The following is a 15491-nucleotide window of genomic DNA, read 5'->3' on the forward strand; positions in this document are numbered from 1 at the left end:
GACACCTCGTTAGCACACTTGAAGGTGTCGTTTGATCAAAATATAAAATAGAAAAATTGTATAATTATGACTGAGTCAATATGACAAAGGTGATAAGTTTGAAGTTCATTGTTTGCTCAAGAGCGTAACCAAGTTAATACTATCGGAGATAGCGTTGGAACTCCACAAGTAACAACTTGTCACCATTTACTAACTTCTTACCACAGTTGAAGTTTGTTATTAAACTGTTAACTGATTTTTAACCAGCGGTGATGGGAGAAGTGAGAGTACACGCTGTTTTCACTGTCAAAGATGTCTCCAAGTTTCTTCCAGAGGCCCGGAAGATAGTAGAAGCTACTCAGGTTCGCTTATTTTTCATAGATAACTGGCAAATTAATGATTACCCGGACAAGGTTGAGCCGCATACCATTTTTAGACTGAATGTCCTAGTCGCGCTTCGGGTTGAAGTCGCGCTGTCCGTCTTTTTTTAAATCGCGCCCTCAGTTTTTTCCAAATAAATTAGGCTCAACTTATCTCACTAAAAATATCGGACAGCAAGAACAGCCGTTCATTGGGCCAGAACATTCGAATGTTCCGATCACAGTTACAACTGCAAAGCAAACATAAGTACCTAAATGATAAGGGAGGGGTGGCTCAGAGTTTTTATCAGTTTAAATATGTCATATTAACTATATTTTAGTTTTTTACAGCGTTTCATTGAAGCTGGAGGTTTTTCATAGCAAAATGGTTTAAGATTGAAACGGTGCAACAGAACAAATTATCAACCGAAGCAGCATTTAGCAAAATATTCTTTCCCACTACGTAATGTGTGCCAGAAATACTAGTTCTTTGAGGCATTTTTATTAAGGTCTCACAAACGCTGGAGCATGGCCTTTTGCTTGCTAAGGCTTAAAATTAGAGTATCGGTTTACTGAAAATTTCGGAATTTCAGGTACAATTTTACTATCTCTGAACAAAAAATTATTCATCAAATACTTGAATTATTGATTCAAAAGTGGAATGTTATCATAGGCAAAACCACTTTTTCCTATAATGCCGTAGTCAACCTACACCGTTTAAAGGAAATGAGGTTGCTGCCCAAAGCACAGTGAAACAAGCTAGCCAACGTAAAGCAGTTACTCATCAGTTCTGGAATCCTTAACCCTGCTATTGAAAACTTCGGAGTTTCCGGTTTAGAAAAACTGGCAAAATCAATTTCGGTTACATCTCTGCTTAAAACGTTTAGTTTATTGATTCTATCTAAAATATGAATCTTGTATTACCACAGCACGCAATGGGGCAGTACAGCAGTGCCGAAAATAAATAAGTTCAAGGGTGCCGAAAATGAAAACTTTGTTCAACAGTGCCGAAAATATGAACAACTTTAAACATATTAAGTGAGGCAACCAAAAATTAAACGGCAAACGTTTGCAATCTTAAGTGGCACTTAAAGACTTTGGGAGAGAACATTTGCAATTTAAACGTTTTGGCCCCAAATAATTGTTTAATTTGCAGTTGCAGACATTTTGGCGCCAAAATTGGAGTGATTTTTTTTGATAATTAACGTCAGTAATTTCTCGCTCTTTAGAAAATGCGTTCAAATTATTCTGAAATTTTACCGCCTGTTTCGGCTATGTTGTACTTCGGCACTGTTGAACGCCCCCTACGCAATTAGCGGCGGTGAACTTCAAGTTTAATTCCAAAGTTATTTGATGCATTATAAGTGAGACCAGAAAGGTGAAAGTTGATGCACCCCTTGATGCAAAATACCGTGACTCAAAAACGTTTTTCTTCAATTGAGTTTGCGCTAGACAAATAATAATGAAAAAAGAAGTTGCGTAAAATCTGACTAAAACTGATATGAGATAATTGATTAGCAAAAACTGATCTGAAATTTTACCCCATAAAGGATCTATTTTGGTTTTGTTTAGACAATGAAGAATTGCGCTAAAACTACTGGATTCAAGGTTTAGAAATTAAATTTAAAGTGAGTCTTTTTATATTACCCAAACAATTTTAAAAAAAGTACATCTCAAAAAGGTTGCGCATAACTCTTAAACAGTGCGTTCGTATGTTGCATTTTACTGGCTTTTTGCTTAGAAAAAACTACATTTTTGGTTGACAACCGAATATATATATATATATATATATATATATATATATATATATATATATATATATATATATATATAGGACCAAGTTAACATCCTCCCCCCTCCCGATTTTAGGGGGGAGATGTTAACTTGGTTCTGAGTTCTGAGTTCGAATTATTTTTCAATCAGAATAGAGCACTTTACATGCAGCGCTTAGTAGATGTAAACTAAAACGAACCCTGGGGCGGATGATCTCAACTGGGTCTATTTGGGGGGAGGGGGGAGGAGGATGTTAAATTGATCCTAGATAATATATATATTTAAATTTGAATTTTAGAATAAATTATTATGCTCTAATATGTTCAAATTTGAAATTTAGAATAACATTTTCTAGTAGCAAAATTTGAGTTATATAGCAAGATCAACTTACATTAGTTTTTTAAACGATCAAAAAATGTAATCTAATTGCATAAATTTTGTTTTCAAAGAGAGAAATTAATATCAGTTATTAATTGATTATAATAAACTTTCTCTCAATTATTGTTATTTGGTATTAAAACAATAAAATAATTGATTATTGAGGCTTGAAATTGGATTGGAATTTTGGGCGTGGAGGAAAATTTTAAAACGAAAAAAAAAGAACCTTTTTACTATCTTGTTTGAAAATTATGAAAATTTTTCGTCCTTTGCTTCACCGGAATAACTATCAGCGCTACCGTTTAATACCCGCATACTTGTTTTAATTTAATTTTAAACAGTGAATTTAAAGTTTTGCTTCGCGTTTATAGCTTTGTAGGTTTTCATGCCAATTAGCTATTTGTTTAAAGTATAAGTAGCATTTACAAAACTTGAAGGTGACCAAAATGTGAACTTGGGCTATGTGGGCTATGTTAAGTTGATTAAATTGTGCAAAAATATTGCTATAAAGTCTTTATAGCATCCCCTCCAAAAAAATTTGTTTTTACTTTTTCTACACTGTACTCTTTTTCTACTCATTAGGAATTTTTTTCTTTTCAAATATGGAATTTTATCTTTTCAAAAATGAAATTTTTGAAATTAGCTCGATCCGAATTCTTGGTAAAATAAATGAGTCAAGAAACTTTTATCAAAAAAAAATTAAGGCAATGTCAACAACATACCGGTTAAGTACATAACCTTCGCAAACTTCGTTAAAAAGTTTCATTTTTTCATTGCGAGGCCAAACTGTGCGTTTTGTGAATTGTAAGCGAATTCCGCAACAAGGACGCTGCCTTTTATCATATTTTGTTCTTTCATTTTCTTTGATCGTTCCAAGAAAATTTTAACATATTTGAAGACTTGTCGCTGGAATCGAGGATCATACAGACACCAAATTGTGCGCCTATCCAGTGCACAAATTGCCCTCGTAACGTTTGTTTTAAATAAAAATCAAACTTTAAGTTCTTCAGTACTGGACAAAATTCCCGGTTGTTAAAATAAAAAAAAACCATAAAATTAATAAGTTAAAAACATCAAAACCATGTAAATTTATAAAATTATTTATTTTTATGCACACAAAGCGTTTTGCATGAAACTGCTCTGAAAATTACTGTAAATGGTCTAAAATTCTGGTAAAAAAAAACATTATAGCTTCGTCGAAAGCAGGACAGAATATTGTGTTTAGATAATCCAAATAGTAGATGGACCATCAAACGTTTCATTTGCAGGAAAACTTGTTTATTGAGTATTAATTTTCCTTTTTATAAGAGTTTTAATGCTAGCTCAAGATTAAGTCAAGCCGAATTCACGCCTTTCAGGGCAAATTCAATTTGAAGTTCTGATTTCTGATTTTTTCAGAAGGAGGATGGCTGTTTGCACTACCAGTTGTATAAAGAAACAGGCAAGGAGGAAGAGGATTGCTATGCCATGATTGAAACTTGGGAGAGCCAGAAACATCTGGATGCACACTGTCACACAGAACACGTGCGACTGTTCAGAGAATCACAATTAGACAACGGGTCGGCAGATGTCAAAGTGTACGTTAAGGTCAAAGAAGAATCGTGAACTCAATTTTATCTGGTTTTATATGATTTCAGATCTTCGGAGCGACGAGGAAATGCGCTAACCTCAGAGAAAATGAACAATTAAGCTTTCATTTTTTAATGTTATTTGGATGTTTGAAAAAAACTTCATTGATTGTTGAAAGAAACGACAATTTTATTGACACTAAAAGTCTAGAAGACGGAGAAATAGTATATCTTATAGAAGTTTTCGTGACAAGCCCAATAAAATTGTTTCAAAAATTGTCTCATATAAAATTAAAAATATGAATTAATCAGCCTTTTATTATGAGCTCAGCAGCTGCTGCTAAAGATTTCCTGCAGCCCTAAGTTATTTTTTCAAAACTCTATTCAGAAAAATGCATTCCGACTAACCGATGGTTGTCATGGTGACCAGTGCCCACCAGAACCCAGCTGGGATGGTGTCAAACTCATTGGGTGGGGGCACGTCAGAGGTCATATGACCGAATGTTTCGGCGTAGAACATCAAGCTGGAGAATACTATCACCCCCATGACCAGAAACACGATCAGCAGAAGGAGTTCCTAACACGTCAAATCCAAAACAGACATACTTGAGTGGCCACTTAAAAATCAAACCAATTAGCAGATTATGGATACCTAATATCCTTTAGACTTTGATTCATGAATGGCATAAAACTGAACTTGAAATTGTTTTTCTAGATAATGGTTACAACACGGTAGCGTTTGCTATTAAGAAACGCACAAACATAGTAAACAATTGAGATTGATTTTTCACATATTTTGTTTTAGGCAAGTGAATCACGTTTTCCATTTCATTGCATGATTCTTGAGTTTTTGAACCCAAAACGCACCTATTTTCTTCTTCAATATTATCTATGTTATATAGAAATCTGTTTTTGGGACCAAGTTAACATCCTCCCCCCTAAACACGTTTAGGGGGGAGGATGTTAACTTGGTTCTAAGTTGGGAATTTTCAGCCAATCAGAATCGAGCATTTTACATGCAGCGCTTAGCAAATTTAATCTAATTTAAGCGCTGGGTGGAGGATCTTAACTTGGTCTATTAGGGGATGTTATATAGATGTCTGTTTTTGTTTCATCAAGTATGTCTGTTTGAGATAGTTATTTATTTTCTTCCCTTGGCACTGGCTCTGATGGTGTGAACTAGCACCTTCAGTCCTATGAAGTGTCTCACTAGTTTGAACACCCGCATGATACGCAGAATCTTCGTGATTTCAATAAACCTAAGCAGAACACATTTCATGTTAAGCGAACTTAAACAATTGTTCCGTTGTTTATATTGCGCTGACCAAAAATGCGCTCATTCTAACGTGCGTTTACCCTTACTCTTCAAATCAGAATCCGTTTTTTTACCAAACAAACGCAGTTTTTGGGTTAGGCCTGTCAAAAATAGGGTTCATCCTATTAAAGAGGGTAGTTTTATGGTACTTTTTTTCTTTTACAGCTTTCACCCCTCAGCTAGGGTTACCCACTCATGTCGGATGCTCCTCTGCAGGCTCGCTGTGGCGCGACTTATTGGTTACTGCCATCGGTTGCTCAAATTTCGGGAAAGGGATATATTTGCTTTCATGTCCTGGCTGGAATTTTGAAGGAACGTGTAAGGTCAGGTCAGAGCAGCTCTTTCTGTGGCGTGCAAAGTTCGATGCTGATGTTGTCGACCCACAAATTTTGCGTTGCCCGGTTGTTTCAATTGCGTTTTCTATTGTACATGCGTTCGTGTGGTTTTTCATGCTTGGTTCGGTTTTAAATGTGCGGTTGCAAATTATGCAGCTGAAGATGTTTGTGTTTCTGTGTGTCTCACTTCTCCTTTCAATGTAGATCCGCAGTCCACCGGCGTTTTTTATTTTGACTTTAGGCAGACTCCATAGATGAGAGATTTTTTCTGTGGAACGGAGGAGTTTTTTTTGCGGGGGCTTTTACTATGTGTTTGTGTTGTCCCTAATTTGTTCCTAGTTATCTATATGATGCATCCATTTTTTCAATTGCGATTTTCGGAACGAAAAAAAAAACTCAAAAATTTCAATTGATTTCATAATTGACCTGTTTCGAAACAATATTTAAAGAATATTTAGATTCTAGCACAATCTTTACTAATTATAAATTTTTCTCAATTTTGAGAGCATCTGCTCCCCTGAATCCGAACTCTATTAATTTTTACTGACTTTATGATCTAGCCACAAATATAGCCCACAACAATTGCTACCATAAAGTTGTACTTTCTGACGTTGATTTATTACAGCAGTTCTACATCATCAGGTGTTTGTGCCTGCAGAATTGACCTAGTTGTTAGAAATCGTTATCAATTATAAAAGGTAGCATCTGCAGGTGAGAAAAGAAGCTAGGGCCAGTTTGATTGGCCTTCGGTTCTTTTTGTACAAATTGGATTTCAAATTAACTCCTATATGAACACTTTCCATTTGGATTCTCATGCTCTTTTCGAAGTTACGACCAGTTTGAGCGGAAGTATAATATGAACTGAAGCTTCGAAACTTATAATATTTTCATTAGGTTGACATAAAGAGTATAGAGGTCAAAAGTTGGGGTGAAAACCATTCATTAATTTGCTTGAAGCTCTGAAAAAGTAACCCGTAGATGACCCCCGGAAAACACATTTCAAATTTCTAACCTGAGAAAATTTTGTGACTTGTCAATGGAGAGCAAATGGAACACAGTTTGAATGTAGAAAGGAATCACAGCCAGAAGATCCACAATGTTCAGCCACGTCCTCAGAAACTGCCTCTTGTTCGGACAAAACACAATACGGAACAGCAACTCGATCGAAAACCATACAGAGCATATATGGTCATTTATGGTCAGAATGGAAGACATACGAACTAATATTTGGTCACTGTTAACGCCATCACTTGATAAGGGCAGCAGATGCTGCAAAATTTTGTCAGTATTGTTTTGAAACGAGTCTAGAGGGTTGTCTGAAGGCGCGATAGATATGAACAAAAATCACACTTGTTATGCTAATTATTTTATTTGATAGCGGGAATCGATCACGTGGCCTCCGTCTCATAAATAACGGCGTATTTAATGAGAAACTACTAACCAATATAACTCCATTTTTTTAAGAGGTTTTTTGAGTTAGTATAAGTATTTGCTTTTAAAATCTTGTACTGGAATCTATCGCGCCTGATGGAAAAAGAGTTGAGGCTATTGGCGGCTCTAAGGATGTGAAAGAATTTTCAGTAGTATTTGCGGGAATTGAATTCGTGTGGGGAAATATGTTGAATGTGAGTGATCTGACATAGGGGTGTGTCTCGAGACAGAAGCCCACTATAGACAGAATGATCAGGGCCATGGTCACACCTGTGAGCACCTGAAGAACAAACAGAGCCATGATCCAGGGTTCGAGCACTTGTTAATTGTTTGCCAAAACATTTTGCAGGATAAAAAAAATCTGCGCAAAATTGAAAAACTTTTATATAGTTTTTAGTAGTAGCGGGTTTGCTTAGCTGTCCGGTTTCAATTATTGGTGAAAAATATTTTATAGTCTTCATTTTAGAAAACGTTTTAGTCAAACGTAAATAGATGTGTTTTAAGTGATTTCAAGTACTTCAAAAAAATTTGTAGGTCGTCGGCTGTGACATCATAATACCATTCTATCAGAAAAATCAGTCGAGAAATTTTTTTTCTTTTGACTGATTTTCAGAGGAGAACAGATTTGTTTTTAAGTCGGCTTTATGTATTTTAACAAATTATTGTATCACTCTTTATGTATTTTAACAAATTATTATATCACTAGGAGCTTAACTTCAATCCAACTCTGTAAAAAAAAACAGGAATCAACTTTGTAAAAAAAAGAGCAGTTTTTATATTGTTTGCATTAACTACCGTGGTTGCCACAGCAACCGGTTATTCTTATTTATATTTGAAAACACAATAAAGCGATTCGAATTTTTATCACATGGAAATAACCCATCCCATCTTGAAGCATTTTGCGGTTTGAAATTTTTTAAGATCTAAGTTAAGGGTTTTTGGTAATTCTAATTCATGCCATTGAAATCAACTAGAACAAGTAATTTGCATCAGAGTTTTTTCTAGCCCAGAAAAAGCGCAAAAACTTCAATGCTTGTTTTTTTCTCCAGGAGATAAATGTTCTCAATGTAAGTTTTATTGATACTGCAGACGTGTAAGCAATTTTGAAGGCCTTGAAGGCGTCTTCTGAAAGCCAAAGGTTGTTGTAGCTCATTAGATTTGGCACGTTACACTGTTTGTTATGAAAAATAAACTTTTTTGTCTGACAAAATAAAAAATGACTAGGATTATTATTAGAGATAAATTTCTTTTTTGAATGATTTTTTTTCATATATGAAGGTGTCCGAAACAATTTTCAATTGGGCACTAAATTTGACCTTTGCGTGCGGTGACGAGTAGGGGTCATCTAACAGAGTCCACATTTGAGGCTGCACACTTTTCCACCAGCTCTTCTCCGCCTTCTTCTCCTCCGCTATGCCGAACTTCTCAGCCACGTCCGAGTCACTCTGCTCCGACGAACTCAAGTGGTCCTTGCCTAGAAATGCAAAAACAATAATATATCGGAAACAACGAAATATATATGAACTTTTACGAAACATTACCGGTAACAAACCATCGTAAAAGATTGTATTTTGATTGGGAGAGAGGGGAGTTGTGTGAAGGCAGTATGCTGGTAGCGTTTTCTTACCCTCGAATGCGGCTATGGTGGCCCTGGCGTCCCTGTGTCGAGTGTAGTTGCTCCAGCAGCATGGCTCTATCTGTCTCTCATCTATGCCCCAGAAGGTCAGCTCCTCTTCAAACATGGGCCCACAAATGTCCATTGGACAGTGAAGTTTACCTAAAATCATTTAATTAAGATTTAATTGATTCATAAACAGTAGAAAAAAAAGCCTAAAAAATAAAAAGTTTGAATACCTAATTTCAACCGTTGCTGAACATCCGATAGATCAACCAGTAGCGGATGTCCGGGGGGGGCTTTTCAAAGATTCGGTACCTCAACGACCCAAAGGGTCCCCCTTTGTAATCATTTGAGATATCCATTTTTGCCTGACTAACCCTAAAACTTTTCTAAAGGCGACTCCGGCGCCAATATATACTAATTTTGAGGGGAATATCAGATCAACCATACAAAATTAGAAAATGATGAAAAAATTCAAAAACAGCTTTACTAGTGCAAATATTCGGAAAAATTCAAAAATTAAGGCAAAACTCGAACTCCACGGTTAACATAAAACATGTTTTTCTGAGCAAATTTGATCTCCGAACAACGTATAATTTATGTTGGTGAGCCAATTTATATCAAGAACACTTGATTTAAGATTGTTTCTAAAACTTTTTATTTTGAATTCAAATTTGAAGTTTTTTTGCTTGGTTGGCTGTTCCCCTTTCAAAATGCGCCTTAAGAGCCGGTTTGAAAAATTTTTGGCTGAGTTTTTCTTAAGAACCAAAATACACGTAACTCGTAATCTATGATGTTTGCCCTCAAGCATCTTAATTTTAGTTTTAGCACCTTGAATTTAATTCTTGGTATAAATTTAGTCGATTCGAAGAAAGATGTCTTACTAAATATTTGAGTTGTAAAGGTAAGAATTCGAATTTATGATGAAATTAGATGATACATTGTCTAGGATTTGAAATGTTTCAAGTCACCACAGAACTAAAAAAAATTGCAAATATCATTAAGTTTTTATCTCTTTCTACAGCTGCAGATGTGTTGACGTATTTCACCTTTGCGAACTTAGATTCTATATAAAATTTAAACTTCCTAGCTGCGTCTTTAGATGACTTCCGGTCACAATTCAATCAAACCTTTTGAAACTTCCTCTTGTCACACGTTTTTTATATGCTCACTTTCTTTTTCAATGATTTTTAGTTTGATTTTTTTCTGTAATAATAAGGTGTAAGTACTAGAACCTTATTAGAGCAGATCTCGTTATACAGTTTATCTGTTAGATTTAAAAGAATGGCTACCCAATGTATTTTCCTATCAGGACTACAGGAATTTTGGAAAATCAGAAAAGTCAATAAAATGGCAGCTTGTTGTACACGTATCACAAAAAATTGAAGTACAAACTTTTTAAAACAAACAGGTAATTTTTAAAATTTTTGTTTTTCTCGGTTTCTAAACTCAAAAATTATAAAGATAAAACTTTCAAATCGTTTTTGTCCAATGTTTGAGTGTAGGTACCGCGATAGCGCTCGTAATACTTGCTCTTGGCTCACTGACCTTACTCGGATGTTGAAATAGAAACCAAATTCTTAAAAACGTAGTTTTTTATTCAATCCTTTTTTGTGCGTGGTGTAACGATATGAACGAAAGACAAGGTTTTAGATTTGTCCGATATTCATAGGCAAAATAACATATTAGAAAACAGTTTTTTATCTGAAAATGAAAACGAGCCACAAAACTTTTTTATATTGCATTTTTTATTTGAATTTTTGAAGTTTTTTAGTTCCAAGATGGAACTGAAAACAACTTTGAAAACTTATTTTTTCAAAGGTGTCTGGGATTGAACAAAAGATTCACTTATTTACTACTAATCTGCGACGACTATCCATTATAATACGCCTGCTCGCTCGCTTTACTCGCTCAAAAATAGACTCGGGAATAAACTGGAGAATCTAAAATTTCAAACCGGTTTTTCTCGACACTTGGAAAAACCTAAGCAAACTTTTTAATGTGGTTCGAATCACAGCTGAAAAAGATTTGTTTATCTCATTTTAGTCCGATGATTGTTTGGGGTACTTGATTTTGCGTTAAAAAAAAACAAACAAAAAAGAAAAGTTAAAAACTAAACACACCCGAAAACAAAATTCCTCCTCATTTTCATTAGTCGGAACAAACAGCCAGTGAATCAGAACACAAAATTTTTCTAATTCGTGATCACGGCAATCATCCGATTTTCATAAGTTGTTCAATTTTACCGTAGTTTTTTTATACAGTTTTCTACAAGCGTGAATTTGTACAAAAGTTATATATCTAGTATTTTATTGTTTATGACGCCGAGATGTTTGTAAAAACAAAAAGCTTCTAGTCGTCAACCTATTAAACAAAAATTTGAGAAAAAAGGATTTTAACGCACAAATAAGTTTTCTAATCATATAATGGAATATCAAAATATGTTTCGGGTCTCAATTTCTAAATCAATTGAAACTTCAATTCCTCGAAACTCTTATTGTTCCAATTTCTGCAGAGAAAGCGGATTATCTACGCTTGAGGTGGTTTTTTAAGTCAAATTTCGGTTTCTTAAACAATAGGAAGGTTCTGACAGTTTTTACGATTATATTATATGAAAAATCTTGTTGTTTGGTCTGTGATCAATTTTTGTAAGTTATTGGGACTTGAAAACATTTTCTAAAATTTTTGAACTACCTTGTCCAATTTCGGGTAAACTACGGTCGATATAGTGCATATTGCTTCCTTGAACACGCGTGAGCGGCAGATTATTGCGTTCCAAATTAAAATGGGGCCAGTTGTTTGGTCCAATTTTGAATTACGAGACGCATAATGCATCATTTTGCATTTTCCATGATCATGTATGGGATAAATTGAATTAATTTTTTTTTCAATTGGTTCGTCAATTTTTGAGGAAAAATTTTCAAATAGCTTCATAGTGTAGTCGGAAGATTCTGTTCTTTGCCCGGATAAACGAGCAGTTTTGTTCATCTTTAAGAAAATGAAACTTTTATATTTAAAAGTTTTCGTAAATGAAAACATCAACTGTCACTTTATGGTACTTAAAAAATCCAACTGCTCTTTAAAGTCACCTGAAAAGTTTTTAGTTGAAAATATGTAAAACAATTGGAAAAAATATGTATTTCTTTTTTAAAATTTATTCCGCCAATTGCTGCTTAAAGTACAAAAGGATGCATTTATTGACTCAAATCATATTATTGAGACCAAATGACTTGCGGCAATTCAATATGGACACATTGTCCAAATTACCAACATTCAAACTCCCAAATTAACAATTTTTGAACTCCCACAGCTTTACGAAAAGTAGTCACGAAAAACATTTACTAGTTGAAAGGTATAATCGATTTTTTTCTAATGCTTCAGAGGTGGGTTTTTTAACAAGAACTTTATTTTTCAGTTTAATGATCCCCTTTTATAATAAATAAAAGACACCTTTTAAAATGCAGCTTCATTTTTTTGCGTTAGAGGCAGCTCATATTTTTTGCGTTAGATGAAATATTAAAGGCGTATCAGTTCAATATATGAACTATTAAGCAGGTGCTGGTTAAATTGATGAATTATAGACATGACAAAACTGGCCAAAAGGCAAAAAGAAAATTGAATGGAATGTTTCATTGATGAACTGCGGAGTCTTGATAGATCGATCCCTAACAATTGAACTGAAATTCAACCATTTTTTGAGCCAGCAGCAGAGATTTTTCCGAAGACCGTAATTCAAATATAAAAACATTTAAGTAATGTTGGCGAAGGCTTCACCGTGGTCTAGGGGCTAGCTCAAAATTACAAACTCAGGCTTCAAAGTATATACCAGAGCATCTAAGAAAAAATCTTAATTAATCCATTTAAAACCCATGATAATATGTTGAGAGCATTTAGCTACTTCCTAATCTTCTTAAAAATTTGTTCCTGTAAAAAACTCAAAGATTGTTTATAATTCTATCAAAATATACAAACTTCGGCTTCTATTGGATGAGATGTTTGTAGTTTTGTGATACGCAAAACAGTGAAATTCGTGATCATTGAAACAAGCTAACTTTTTCATTGCAAGTTATTAGAAAATTAGTTCTAAATTTTTGCTCTAAGGTTGCATAAAGTCGAAGAAGCATTCTCACGAAGAGAGAATAACTATTTTTCCGAATTTCTATAATTACCAGCAATGGAATGCACAATTATCACATCAATACCAACAACTTTTTGGTTTCCGTTTTGTACCCTTTTTTTCAACTGGGCTTTGAATAAACATCAGACAAATGTTGTTATTGATAGAATCTAAAAGGTACAAAACGGAAATCAAAAATGATTTTTTTTCTCAACATTTTTTCAATTTTTTAAAAATAGATTCAGGCCCTTAATTTGCGGTACCATCCCATAGCAGTGGCCTCATAGCATAATAACCTCCCCCACTTTTTTAAGCGTTGCCTGACCATTAATTACTCTCTGTTCGTCTATTCATCAATGCAGCTTAAGGTTATTGCTCTAATTTTTTTATGGCTTAGGTAAAGAGCTCTTTCATCAAATGCCTAAGTCATAACTTTTTTGTCGTAATAAATGTACATACATCTCGATCCAATAGAAAGCGAGCTTTTGTTCTGTTAGAGAAGGTTAATAATTTGATTGGATTTACTTCAATAAGTACAATGATATGATACCTAAAACGGTATTAAAATTTGGATATACTTATTTCACGCATGAAAAATCAAATAACTCTAGCATGATAACTTCGCCTAAGAGGTTAATTGTATGCTCATGATAATTATTCATCTTGGTGCAAATGTTGATTTTTAAAGGGGATTCTTCTCATGAAGAATTTTGACTTCTCTTGTACCTTGAAACGCCTTCCAAGAACCAAAAACAATTTCTGTGGAATACGAAAAGCTCGTCGAATCCTTTTTGGAGATTGACAGACTCTGCGAAGTAAGCGAAGGTTCTAATTTTCTGAGCTACATTTGACGACCTTCTCTGAGGCCATCTATTTGTAATTCATTGCAAAAACAACAAGACTGCTCGTATCAGGGCGAAGCCCTGAATGTTCCGACTACCTTTTAAGGCTTATGGAGCAGTAATAACATTAAAAAATTAAATGTAAAAAAAAAAAATGAAATATTTTTTTTTCGAAAATTTGAATTTTTTTATGACGCTCATCCCCCCACACGCCATATAAAGTACATAAGAATAGATTTCGCTACTTGTAACAAATCAATTATGGCAAACCAATTTTGAACGATTTCTAAGACGGATTAATTCTCCGCTTACGCGTTAATAGCGCGAAATATATCGCACGTTAATTGTCCTAAATTGGCCAAAATGCAACCTTTAAACCCCCATAACATTACGAAAAATGTTCACAGGTGAAATATCTTTTCAAACTTGAGCTCAGGACAACAATACCTTTCGAATGATATAAAAAGAATTTCCCGGACCAAGTAAGCAACCTCCCCTACTCCGAAGGGGGTAGTCGGGACTGCTAATGGTTGAGATTTTTCAACCAATCAGAATCAAGCATTTTACATGCAGGGCTAAGCAAATTCCATCCCAATTAAATGCTGGGCTCAAGATCTTAACTTGGTCTATCTGGGGTGAAGGATGTTAACTTGATCCATTTCCACTCCTACAAAGAAGTAATTGAATGGTTCAGCTTATCCTATGATTGACCTTGAAACTAATCTTCCCTCCTGGTGCAATAGGGTGGTAAACTTTTGAACAAACTTTCAAATTTAAGTTTTCAGAACTAATAAAAATTGCAACGTGTGAATGCATTTTTCTAACCAGAAGTATCATTCCACAAAGAAAGCGAAAAGGCAATAAGAGAAGTCAGTTCTCGCGCAAAAAGAACAAAAAAATGCAATCACTGTTATTGTAAATGGAGGGTTGAATTATCATATATTCCGCACGACTGCTTTTACATTCAGTTTGAAGCTGATATAACGTGATAAATAAACTCGAGAAATTTTACAAGCTTTTAGAGATTGGAGCAAATTTTTATTCAGATGCATGTAAATCAGTGGCGAATCTAGGATTTTCTCGAAGGGGAGGGCGGATTTTGAAAAGATTTTCGAAAATTTTGACGATATTTTTTAGGACGACCAAATTGATTTTCCGAGCTCTCCTAAAATACTAAAAAGACGCTGTTTTGGCCTGTTTTGAGATTCGAAAACTTTCTAAGTGTTTTTCAACAAAAAGTTTCGATATCTTTTTCGGTTTTCTTGCAATAGTTAGCACAATTTCATTGTTTTATTGGCTCTGTTTCTTAAATACACTTTCCATCGATACAAAAATTGTGAATTTATGCAAATTGTGGACTCAGGCTTTTCGTTCCATTTTTTTGACAGGCTAGCCATTATATGTTGCAGCTTGAGTCCTACTTTTTTGATTTTGCTATCGAGTTGAAAAAGTTTCACCATTGATCAATTTTCTTAAAGTTGGATTTTTAGTTGGAAATTGTCAATTACAAATCAGTTTACAAAAATTCAAGAGCTTCAAACTGATATCATTTTTCTTCAAGATTTTATTATCATTTTTTTAGTTGTTTTGAGATAGCTTGCACTTTTTCTACTCCTTTTCGAAAAGTCAACTAATTTCTGAATTCCTAGTGGAATAAAGAGTTTACCTATTGATCTATTTTTTTCTGATTTGGATAAAGTTGAGATTGAAAGTGCCAACAAAAAAAACAGTTTTTGAAATTCAATAGATTCATCTAGTTATATGTTTTTAAAGTCA

At 34.3% G+C, this 15491-nt stretch overlaps 2 protein-coding genes across 3 annotated transcripts in view; one reads left to right on the plus strand and one right to left on the minus strand.

Moving 5' to 3' along the window:
• LOC134840258 (TLC domain-containing protein 4-B-like) overlaps positions 1-15491 on the plus strand; it is a 520491-nt gene that overhangs the window by 377853 nt on the left and 127147 nt on the right. The window lies entirely within an intron of this gene.
• LOC134839126 (potassium voltage-gated channel subfamily C member 2-like) overlaps positions 1-15491 on the minus strand; it is a 55828-nt gene that overhangs the window by 24422 nt on the left and 15915 nt on the right. Inside the window, exons 3-8 of the mRNA XM_063854570.1 lie at positions 8766-8915; positions 8455-8612; positions 7232-7418; positions 6720-7023; positions 5217-5316; positions 4466-4634 (exon numbers count right to left, since the gene is read on the minus strand). Coding sequence (XP_063710640.1) covers positions 4466-4634; positions 5217-5316; positions 6720-7023; positions 7232-7418; positions 8455-8612; positions 8766-8915 — 1068 coding nt within the window. The remainder of the gene's footprint in view (positions 1-4465; positions 4635-5216; positions 5317-6719; positions 7024-7231; positions 7419-8454; positions 8613-8765; positions 8916-15491) is intronic.

This window comes from Symsagittifera roscoffensis, chromosome 2, assembly GCF_963678635.1.
Source record: "Symsagittifera roscoffensis chromosome 2, txSymRosc1.1, whole genome shotgun sequence".
Lineage (NCBI taxonomy): Eukaryota > Metazoa > Xenacoelomorpha > Acoela > Convolutidae > Symsagittifera > Symsagittifera roscoffensis.